Here is a 12,661-nt window from a genome sequence, read left to right on the forward strand (position 1 = left end):
AAAAAGTTTATTTATAAGACTATCTCCTTTTGCTAATATACAGATACTAGTATATCCTTATATATATCTAATTAACTTTCTCTCTTTAGAGATATCAAGATAATAAAAAGAAAGATAATCAAAGTTGATAAGGGAATTATATATTATAATTAAATGAGTATTGTTATAATAAAGATTGAGAATAGTGATATGATTTTATTTTTTAAGATATTATATATATTAAGATTAGAAGTGAATTTTCTCTCCAATAAAAGGATTTGTAAAGTTGAATTCAAGAGTAGATTCAATTTAGACTGAATATACTTTTGGAAAAATAGAATAAATATTATTAAGGCAAAAATGAATAAGAGGATTTATATAATTTTGAAAATTACAAAAGGATATAAAGATATAGTTTTTTAAAGTATGGAGATTAATAATAATATTAAATCAAATAAGTTTATAATAAAAACTTTTTCAAATAAAATCAAAGAGGATCTAGATACTTATTTATTATAATATCAGTAATTTAATTATTTTGATTCAAAAAAGATTCGGAATCTTTATAAGATTATAATATTAGATAAGCTAATCAAGATTCTATTCAAGATTTTGGTATATAAAGTATATGTTTTTATTAAAATAAAAAACTTGATTCTAAAGTAGTTTAGTTTTTATAAGACAAGAAGATTAGAGCTTATTCATTTTGATATTACTAATCTATTTCCAAAATCCCTATAAGGAAATCGTTATTTTTTATTAATTATAGATAGCTGGATAAGGGTGAATTGGATTCTAATTCTAAAAACAAAAGATAAAGCTATATCAAGCCTAAAGAAATGGAAAACTGAATTAGAACTTGATATAAATAACAAGATACTTGCAGCTCGAACTGATAATACATCAAAACTAATCCAAACTATCAAGGAATGGAATTCCAGAACTTGATTAGAATTGATTATTATAATATTATCTTATTAGAACGGAGCTATAGAAAGAAATATCAATACTACTGAAGCCAATATAAAAGCAATACTGAAAGAGGCTAAATTACTATTAGAATTCTGGAATGAAGCTATTGAATATAATATATAATACAGAAATAGAATCAATACTGAACTAATTATTAATAACAATATAATTAGCCCAATTAAAGCCTTTATAAGATTAACCCCAGATATTAGTCACTATAGGATATAGGGAAGCAAGTATTATATATATATCAATCCAAAAACAATTCTAAAGGATTAATGATATAATAAATTACAAAATATAGTGCAAATGGGTATCTTTATAGAATACTTATATATTACTAATAAATATACAAAAGTATACTTATCTAAACTAGGCTATACTATATGAACAAGCTGAGTAATTATAAATAAAATCAAGAAAAAAGGAGATATAAATTTGAAAATAAGAAATTCAGTATCAGAATCTCAAGGTACAGAAAATATTATATTAAATAAACAATTTAGAAATAGATTATATAAAATATAAGAATTACTTTTAAAACCTTTACAAAATACTATCACCTCTAAATTCAAATTATTAAAAATAATAATCCCTAATATACTTAAGGTTAATAATATTCAAAGATTTAATAAAAACAGTGAAAAGAATATTATTGAGATAAATCTATCTGTAGATTTTATACTATTCCTAGAAATAAAAGAGATAGAAATACCAGATATCGTATTTATAACAGATCAATCACCAATCGAAATCCTGATAATATTTATAAATATAAATCCTCCTGAAAAATACTTTTTTCAAAAATACAAATAGAATAATGATAAATCAAACAAATATATTCAGAAATTCATAAAGGTAATAATAGCAATATTATCATCTAACTCAGATAGAAACTCTATTAAATATATAATAATTTCTATACTTTTTATTTCTAATATTAATTTGAATATTAAAATCAAATTAATTAAAAATCTTTAAATAATCTTGAAGAGCTTGGTAAATAAAAACTAAGTATTCTCTATAAAATAAATCTTTGGGATTCCTATCCCCACTATATATCATTAAACAATTTCGGATCCTAAATATAAAAAGAAATAGAAACAAATTACTGAAAAGGAGATTAGTTTATTGATTACAAATAATATTTGAAAAAAGTATATTCTATTAAAGAAAGGAAATCTTATCTTTACAAGATAGATCTTCACAATAAAAATAAAGAATAACGAGATCAAAAAATTCAAAATACAATTAATAATAAAAGGATTTAATTAGATCCTAAGAAAAAATTATAATAAAACCTTTACTTTTATAATATAACTTGATATACTCTATTTGTTCCTAGCGATTACTATAAAAGAAAATTTAGAATACTAATAATTTGATATAAAGAACGCTTTTATAGAATCCCAGCTTAAAAAAGAAATATACCTTACATTATCTCAAGGGGTAAATATATCGAACAAATATATCTTACAAGTATTGAGAAGTTTATATAATCTTAAATAAGCTAAATAGAATTGGAATCAGCTTTTGAAATTAAAACTAATCAAATAGAATTTCAAATAAAGTCTTACTAATCTATATCTTTATATATATACAGCTCAACAAATCAATCTACTTATATACATTAATAATATAATTGCTTTCTCAATCTCAAAAAATCAACTCACCTAATTCTTTATAACACTTTCTTTACATTTCAATATCAAAAATCTGGAAAAGATAAATAAGATTCTAGGTATTAGGATTATAAAAGATTGAATAAACAGATCACTTATACTAAACTAAAAAGAATATCTGAAAGCAATGCTCAAAAAGTTCGGAATCTTATACGCTTAGTATTATACTAAGAAGGTACCTATTGTGGATTATTTATATCTATAATCTATTATAGAAAATAATAAATTAATTAATATAACTGAATATCAATAAGCGATAAACAGTCTTATTCATTTAATAATATATATATAACCAGATATCTTATTTATACTAAACTAACTATTATAATATATAGCAAAATCAGTAAAGTGCTACAAAATAAAAGTAAAGAATTTAATAAGATATCTAAAATCAATTATTATTTAGAAGCTCAAATATAGATCTAAGGGAATATAATATCAAATTGTAAAAGAATACAATTTATTAATAAATATTATAAAAGTCTTTACTGATACAAATTGAACAAGTGATTAATATAATCGAAAAAGTATCTCTAAAGGAGTTGTTATATTCTATAAAGAATTAATCTTATAGATTAACAAGAAATAGAATTCAATAGTAATATCAAATACTGAATTTGAATATATATCAATAGTAATATTTACTAAATAAGAGAGATAACTAGTTTAAATATTTAAAGATTTAGAAAAAACAGAATATATATCAATACAAGAAGATATTATTCAATTACTAAATGATAATCAAGAAGCAATAACTTTAATCAAAAATCCATATTTATATAAATGATCAAAGTATATTAATATATACTATTACTTTATTAGAGATTTTATTGAGAAAAAAAAGATTATAATCAATTATATCAATATCTCGGATATGGTAATAAATGGGATAACCAAACTACTAGGAAAAGTTATATTCAAAAGATTCAAGAGTATACTAGAATTAAGGTAAAAGCATTAGAGAATCAGAAGAGTGGAGATTGAGAAGAGTGGTAATTTTTATAAGGGAATATTAAAAGGAATAGAAGTTATTAGTACTAAGCATATAATGAGATTAGTAATATGGTTACTTAAGCCTATTAGATTAAACCAGGCAAGGCAAGTATATTGATTCCCTATAATATGGGGATCAAGATCAATACATATTGTAATATAGTCAATATAGAGGCCTCTTCCACCCAATCTTCTAATATTTTATATTATATGATTAAATAAGCATCAACTTTAATATAATTTGATCAAAAGATTGTTTCTCAAAGTTTCTAATTAAGTATAGTATTAGTATTGTTTAAAGGTTTGAGTATTATTTAAATATTAGTTTGTTAATATTAGAATTATTAAAGTATTATTCGAATTGTAATAATATTATAATTCTATCATATTATATTCTAATCAATTTTATTAAAAGATCTAATAAATCCAATAACTCTAATAAATTTAATAAATTTAATAAATCAATTAGTTATAACAATTCCAATAAATCTAATATAATCCAAAAATTTCAAACATCTAAAAGAAATTTGATAAATTTAAAAAATTTGATTAAATTCGAAGAATCTCAAAATTTTTTAAGAATTTAAGAAACTTGAAAAATTTAAATTCTTTTAATAAATCTAATAAAATTTATAAACATTTGAAAAATCTAATTAAATTCAAAAAATCCGAAAGAATCTAAAAAAATCTAATTCAATTTAATATATCTAATAAACTTTAATTCATTTAAATTTTTTAAAAATAATAATAAATCTAATATATTTCAGAAACTATTAAACTCAATAAATCTAATAAACTCAACTCATATAATAAAAGATTCAATAAAAAAATTCAACTTCAAATATAAAAAATCGAAAGTTTAGAATATCCTTAATCGTTGAAGTTATGCTCTTGCCATATAATATTCAATATTCCTATATTATTCTTATCATCAAAATTTTAATTAGTAATCTAGTTTATATAATACATTAGTATTAGTTGTCGAAAAAAAAGAAATTAAAGCTTGAGAATCTAAAGGATTTTAATATTTTTATGATAATTAAAAAAAATCGAAAAAAATCTACGAATTCATAGCCCGAGAATTCTTTTTCTTTAACGACTAGTTTCTCAACTATATACGATTTATTGATATTGATTAAGAATTATAAGTTTAATAAATATATAAATCTAAAGTTTTATATATTAAAATAATAATTTGAATTCTTTAATTTATTATTCAATAAAATTTTTATAAAACCAATTATTGAATTTAAATGAAAAGGGTTAAAGAAAAGTAGAGAGTTATTCTAATAAAAACAAAATAAAAAATATAAAGATATCTCGATTTTCTAAATATCGTATTGATCTATATCTGTTTATAGATGTATTATTAAATTTATCTTTATTTATATATATTTTTATCTGATTAATTGATTCTATTGATTTAATAGAGCTTATTCTATAATCAATTGTATAATTTAAAAGGTTTGGATTGATTTATTTCAACTACTTGTTTTTTTAAATAATCTCTTTGATTCTTTTAAGATTATACGTTAAATTAAAATAGTTTTGTAGGCTTCTATACATTTTTCTATTTTCTATTTAAATAAAGTAATTTGTTTTAGTATTAATAATAACTCATACTTATATTATAAAGATGATATAATTATAGATTATTATTATTAACATAATGTAATATAAATCCATTTTGGTTAATCCTCTAAATCTATTAATATACTAATCTAGAAGATATTATTACAAGATCTTAAATACGAATCATATAACTAAGAAATATATACTTTGAATGTTAAATCTAATTTAAATAATGCCTTTATATTTGCTTAGTCACTTTAATATTTGTACTGTTAATTGATTTGATTCAAAGACGATGATAAAGACATTTAAAGATCAGATATCAATATTTCAAGAGTGGAAAATTCCAATTAGTGTACAGTGAGTAATACACTTGTTATTCCGATATGGAGTATGACATGTATAGTTTAGGCTTTTGTTTGATCAAATCGCTCTTGTCCTGAGGTGAAATACGAGATGTATGATATTCATTGAATGTATTAAAGAGTGTTTTCATACGTAGCTATCTTAACAAAATTACCAAGCCTGAAATAATAGAAGGCTAGAGAGGAAAACAAGGATTGTATAAGGAAGTGAGGTTAGGAAGATAACAATATAAGAGTAGTTCATATCTCAAAGCCAAACCCATCATGACATCATAAGCGCGTGTCGTCTCATTTCGAATCATCGCCGAGTAGCAAAATGGTGTTTAACACCCTCCACCGCCACCGCCACAACCACCACCCCCTCCACCGCAACCCCCGCCTCCTCCGCCACTTCCGCCACCTCCACATCCGCCACTACCTCCTATTGCACCACCTGCACCACCACCTCCACCACCTCCACCACATCCACCAGCGCCGCCACATCCACCAGCTGCAACAGTACCTCCACAAGATCCTGCTGCACACGCTCCGGCCATACCCACACCAACAGGCATCGCGCACGGATCCCCTGCATAGTAAATCGGAGCACCGGCGTACATCGGACTCATGTACGGTCCATACATCATATATGGATAACCCCAAGCCGTGGTATACCTAATCATCTTCTAGGAGGGATAGTTCTTCCCTTCTGTTCAGCTCTTTGACGAGCTTTGTCGTAGGCGCGATTAATTTCCGATTTATTTCTTTGGCTAAGTCTATCGAAGACTGAAGCACGGGGCTCGGACTCTTCGACTCGAACAGCGGAGTGCGCGCTGATGTGGTGCGCTATTGTGGGTCACACTGTAAGACTTGGGATCAGTATTGCCCATCAAGAATAAAATTCGAAAGAAAGACGAGGCATCATGCTACACGTGGAAATAAAAGGAGTACATGGGGTGGTACTATTTAGTGGAACGTATAATCGAAGAATAAAAACAGGCAGTGAAAACAAAGAAACTAGTGAGTTCCTTATCAGTTTACTTACTTGTCCTGCTGCTCCAGATGTATAGAAAGCGTCCAGAACCTTTTCGTGCTTGGAGGTTCCGAATACACGGCTTGACGAATCAATATGCTTGGAGCGAATGGCTGAAAAATATTAGCATGCACTGGGTGGAGAGAGGACAGACATTACCCTCGCAGTACCAACAAGTGCATTCAGAATACACTTGCCTATAGAGTCTCTCATAGGTCTTACTTGTCCATTCGAAGGCAGTAGAGAGAGCATCTTCTTCCATCTTATCATCATGGTCGATGAATTTCAGGCATTTTGAGAACGTATACTCGTAGTATTGTTTTGGCGATAATTGATGAGTATGCCATGCCAAATCAACATCCAAGGTTGGAACACAAACCTCTTTTGGATGGAGACGCATAATTTCAATGAATCTTTCATACTTTGTAAGTAATCGACCCATCGTCTCTCGAGCAGCCGGGGAACGAAGCCAGTCAAGACTTGCCATTCTATCGACAAACACACTCTGACGAATTACAGCCCTCCAAGTTTCAAGCGCGAATATTGAAGAATTTTGCCAATATCTCGACATCATCGTTCGAACTGAAAGGCACTCTGCTCGTAGCAAAGTGCTCCTCCCATTGTTGATTTTCTTTAGGGCTGATTTACTTCTGAATACTCCCTCGATAAGATCCCTAACATCAGTCATAGCGGGCTTTTTTGTAGGCTTTTTGTCAATTAGTTCTAGTATTTTTACCTTCAGCTCAATAGTAATCATACGATTGGGGAATGCATTTTGGTGCAAGGAACCAGATTTTGGATCTGGGGCATCCGGAATGCCAGTAACTCGGAGATAGAATTTGTTCCCCCTAGAGAGAGTCTCTCCATGATCAGATTTTCGACCTCTCTCTTAAACTTGGCAACTCGCAATAGATCGTGATCGATCTGACCACCACATTTGTGGCAAATGTGTGAAAAATCTCGATCTCCATAACCTGTACCATTCATGTCCATAATTCTATTGATATTAGCAACAATTTCCAACAGACTAGAACGAGTTTCATACTCTTGCAGTGATGGCTTTTCATTTGCAGCGCATGTAGTCCATGGAATTTCCAATACCTGGAAACACCGCGGGCAAATTAGTGTCTTTGCTGCATGATCATTGGCATTGCTCCAATGATGCCCTGTGGCATTCGTGAATCTTTCTTTGGCTGCTTCTGTTACTTGATAATCGAAGCTAGTATCAATAGCTGCATCAACAGCATGCCAGGGCATGCCTGTTGCCCATAAATCTTTCAAACCAAAACGCATACAGTCTTCCAGGTAGTTTCGAGGGTTGAGCATCAATGAATGCCATACCATGAGAACATCTTGTTTCAATATTAGGACATACTTTGCATGAGTGTAAATTTTGAAAGTAGAACACACCTATGGGGGGCAACATTGACGTGCTCCAAACCTTAGCTACACCCTTCTTCGGAAAATCGATGAAGCCCGTGTGAGCCTTCATGTAGTTTCGCCGCAACCTAGTGGCATTCTCTTGCTCACACAATACCTTCAACCACCAATCCTCAAATCTCTCTACCGCTCTCTCGCATATACAGAGACCATCTCTTTTCCTCCATGCGCTCGCTACTAATGCTTTGTCACGGTTCTTGACGACCGGAGTTCGCAACGTGCATCCCATAGACCAAATAATCCATCGGTATAGCCGACATCTTGTTTGAGAATATGAAAAGTTCTTAATAACTTGAGATGTGCAAGACATAGATCTTCATTTGGAAAAGCAGGAATACTTGATTCCGAGACATTGAGATTGGAAAAGGCAGCTGTCAGATCTGATTCGGCGGGACTATCGAAGCTGTGTAACCTGGCGGTGCTTCGTTTATTATGGCAGAGGAACTAGGAGACAGTGGTGAAGGTGGGTGCTCGACATGAGCGGAAGGGACGTCTTCCTCGGGAGACTTTTCTTGGCCTCCCTTATTGAGTAATTTTTATCGAGGCAGAGGCATAGTGTGATGAATGGTTCTCTACTCCATCCAGAGGAAGTAAGGAAGATTGTGTCTTAGGTGGGGAAACCTAGTATAAATCGTACGAGTTGCAACTTTATGATTCGTTATGGTAATTGTGAAAAATAAAGTTGGTAAAGGAAAGATTGATATAAGGAGTGGACAAGGAGATTCACCTACCATATATTATGAATGGATTAGTTGATCGCATTCATGAGGTGGAAATGTTCTGTGCATGCGTAGGTAGTCAGTATGCAACGGAATGCAACGATATTACATCTTAGTAGTGAGGCTGAGATGTACTGTGCAGAATGACAGGAAGAGAAGATCGCCCTGACTATGACGCTAGAAGCTTTCTAGAAGGAAGGCCGGAGGTGTATCTCACGCCTTAACATTGATGTAGTCAAAGTCTGTCGTAAAATCAATTCCGATGACTGTCAGATGATACTTAACGAAATGCTTGGAAAATGCTTAATAAAGCTTCTCCTCCATCGAGACCATCAACTCTATTCGCTGGTATTCTGTTGCCTTCACCAGCTTTTCAAACGTAGCGGGGGCAGTAAAGTCAAAGTAAACCAAGACACGTTAGAGATATTAAGGCTTAGCATGAATTCCAATCAAAGTTCCCTTCCCGAACATGTGGAAAGCCGGAAGGATGATTCAGGCCGGCGTGCTAACATCGGGTAGAGGATCACCGTGGAGGGCTTAGCGTTGATCATTCGGTCATTCTCCTCCATGTTCCATTCTTTTGCGGGGCAGAATTCAAGAGTGGCCTCGAGAATGCCTCGAGAGTGCCCAATTCTTGCCATTCTCGAGACATCCGTGACATTTTACCGTGCTTACTACTACTCTCACGTGATATGAGAGATTTCTCAGAGCTCGGACCCTTCTTAGCCCGCCAGCCCTTGTTTGGGTTCTGGCCAGTAATTTGTTCAACTGCCAAATCTGCGTGGGTTGATGAAATTCATCGGACGGAAGAAGAAGAAGGAGAGATATTTGAAAAATATACTCCTATTCTCCTTGTCTCCTTTTCTCTTTTTCTTTACCACCATCACTTTGCATATCTCTCCCATACTATTTCAGTCTCTACTGCCAGATTCATTGTGTGCTGTGCTCAAATGCTACCTTCTTTATGTTTTTAATATCGGTGCTTCGTTATGCACTCTTTCTTCTTGTGCCTCTCTCTTTGACTTTCACCTCTTATCTTTATTTGTACCCTGCATTCCATGGTTGCGCTTTTCCTTCTCCTGAATACGATGCTTCAGAAGCATACGTCAATACACTTCGTCAACACACGCTTCCAAATTTGTATGATCCCAGCAAGGTAGCACCGTTCAGGCTCCTCGCTTTGGGGGATCCTCAACTCGAGGGTGAATCATCCATACGAGATATCGATTCTGTCAATTTGCCAAATTTGAAGAAATTCTTGAAGATCAGGAATCGTCAGCGGCACGAAACATAGCCTTCTACAGCGTGCGCGACACAGCCTCCATGATATAGTAGATTTCTGGCTCGACGACCTTCCTAAGGCTTTCGAAGTCTATCGCAAACGATTTGACCACATTGGTAATGATTATTACTTGGGACATATCTACCGCGCAACGCACTGGTGGTTGGACCCTACACATGTTACTGTACTTGGAGATCTTGTGGGGAGTCAATGGATAGATGATGAAGAATTCGAGGAACGTGGGCGAAGGTATTGGAATCGGGTATTCAAACATGGAGAACGGATTCCGGACGAGATTATGTCGCCGCCCGCTTTCGACTTTCAGAATACAATAATGCTGGGGGATGATGCTGCGGCATGGAAGAAGAGGATTATAAACGTGGCAGGTAATCATGATGTTGGGTATGCCGGAGATATCTCAAAGGATCGACTAGCTCGATTTGAGCGCGTTTTTGGGAAAGCGAATTACGAACTTCGATTTCAGCTACCTTCCAACCATAATGCTTCTTCAATTTCTACGACAGGCATCCAGACGGATGGGAGGGATATTCCCGAAATTAGGATTATGATCCTTAATGACATGAATCTCGATACGCCCGTGTCGGACAAGACCTTCAAGACGAGTCATATCAATTCTTAATGATTTGATAAGTACTTCTCACGCCGTTGAGCGATCCGCACTTTTTACATTAGTCCTCACTCATATCCCATTATATAAAGACGAAGGGATCTGTGTAGATGGACCGTTCTTTGACTTCTTCGATGGAGAATTCGAGAATGGAGTTAAGGAACAAAACCACCTCTCCCGCGATGCCTCTAAAGGTATGCTAGAAGGTGTATTTGGCATGAGCGGTAGTGCGCATGTGGACGGGCAAGGCATGGGAAGACATGGTATTATTCTAACCGGCCACGATCACGAAGGTTGTGATATCTATCACTTCATCAAACCAAAGCTTACCATGAAGAGGACAGAGAGTGGAGGTGCGATAGATACCCAGAAGCCAAACATCTAGTGAATCAATCAGGGTATAACCCGGACTGCGTGAAGTAACTGTACGGAGCATGATGGGGGATTTTGCTGGAAATGCGGGGTTACTGAGTTTATGGTTCGACGAAGAAAGTTGGGAATGGCAATTTGAATTTGTAAATTGTGGATTGGGTACTCAGCATATTTGGTGGTTCGTGCATATTTTGGATTTCATCACGGCGATTGTAAGCATAGTTTATGGTGTTTGGCTCGCGGTCTTTAAGGCTCGCTCAATTTTGGGGCTGTGCGAGAATGGGAAGAAGAATGGGAAAAAGGATAAGAAAGTAACCTTCGAAATGACACCAGATACTGGTACTGAGCCAGAGAAGTCAAGGGGCGGAACTGACAATGGTAATAGAGAAGTTAAAGGGGGTGTCAACAGGAGTCGCAAATGAGAAGTGGAGTCGAATCAGGATTTCTTTTTAATAATACCCCGGGAAGATAGATTAAACTGGATAGATTGTATTATCATAGTTCAAATCCAAGGCGGAAGTACGCTCTACATAAGTTCAGTTTTTTTTTGAAAGGTTTCTGCATTAGAACCTCGTTGCCAGCATTTTATTGTCGAAATACATATCGACATATAGATCAACTCGCTCTTCGAGACAAATATTCCCTCGCTTGGCAAATGAAATCTATAATGGTACGAGTCTATCAATTATTTGGTGCTTTAATTCAGTGAAGACTTGTACCGTATTATTCACGTCGAATAAAATTTTGTCAATAGAAAAGGCTTGCTAGAGATAGAACCTGCGTGGAAACGACGAATCTCTGGACTATGTTTGTAAGGCCAAACAGTGAATTGGTCGTTGGTATGCACCTAATACCTCGGATGGCTGGAGGACGAAAAAAGCCTTTCAGGGGTTTTTTATCCCCATTTATGCTGGTATAAGTTTTGTCCTCAGCTGGCAACTTTCTAAAACAACCAAGACAATATGAGGTAAACGTATGTCAAGTCTTATAGACCACATCTGCGGCTCAAACGTTTTTCTTTTATCTGATCGCTCTTTCGATATACTGTCAAGATATAACAGTTGAAAAAGCAACGTTTCCAAAAAAGGACCAGTGAAGTATATACTTGCACCGACGAGCAACTTTTGAATATCTAAGTGTCAACCTCGAGGTGGGAATTTGGGTAAAGTTATGTCGGTATTCCTCTTTAGAAAGGCGCAGAATGGTAGAACGTCGGAGGTTTCAATCTATTATGTAGGCGTTCGAGAAGCATGCCCCAAAACAGATCTTGGTGGTTATTGAAAAACGGTCAGTTCACTTGTAGCTTCATAGACTCCTGATAAAAGACTACGTTGAGAAGGAGATGAAAATTGCCTCAATTTCAAGTGTGGAGATTGCAATGACCAAGCAAAAGGGGAAGGACCTAAAAATATTCGAGCTGATTCAAAAAAGCAACTCAAAGCTTCAAATACCATCTTATTATTGATCAACTTATTAAACCGAGACTTGGCGAAGAAACGACACAGAAACTTTCACAAATTCTGCCAATAACATCATACCCAGGTAAGTTCCAAGAGCCTGCCTGCATTCACACAGCTCAATAGAGAGGATGCCCTGCCGAGAAGGATGCTGCCATTCAAACTTCCGAGTTCAGAGTCATGGGTGA

The 12,661-nt window shown here is 33.4% G+C and overlaps 2 protein-coding genes across 2 annotated transcripts; one reads left to right on the top strand and one right to left on the bottom strand.

Annotated features, from left to right (window-relative positions):
• Window positions 1-5,886: 5,886 nt before the first annotated feature.
• Window positions 5,887-8,244, bottom strand: EAF02_002555 (uncharacterized protein; the record flags this gene model as incomplete). Its single annotated transcript, XM_038898603.1, has 6 exons — window positions 5,887-6,228; window positions 6,588-6,688; window positions 6,798-7,281; window positions 7,335-7,572; window positions 7,621-7,927; window positions 7,986-8,244. The coding sequence occupies 6 exons, from the start codon at window positions 8,242-8,244 to the stop codon at window positions 5,887-5,889; spliced, it is 1,731 nt and encodes a 576-aa protein (XP_038760891.1).
• Window positions 8,245-9,698: 1,454 nt separating this feature from the next.
• EAF02_002556 (uncharacterized protein) lies at window positions 9,699-11,438 on the top strand (the record flags this gene model as incomplete). The annotated part of the gene is made up of 4 exons (XM_038898604.1): window positions 9,699-10,008; window positions 10,067-10,616; window positions 10,669-11,028; window positions 11,078-11,438. The coding sequence occupies 4 exons, from the start codon at window positions 9,699-9,701 to the stop codon at window positions 11,436-11,438; spliced, it is 1,581 nt and encodes a 526-aa protein (XP_038760892.1).
• Window positions 11,439-12,661: the final 1,223 nt, after the last annotated feature.

Source organism: Botrytis sinoallii, assembly GCF_014898435.1.
Source record: "Botrytis sinoallii strain Bc 23 chromosome Unknown BSIN_004, whole genome shotgun sequence".
Classification (NCBI taxonomy): domain Eukaryota; kingdom Fungi; phylum Ascomycota; class Leotiomycetes; order Helotiales; family Sclerotiniaceae; genus Botrytis; species Botrytis sinoallii.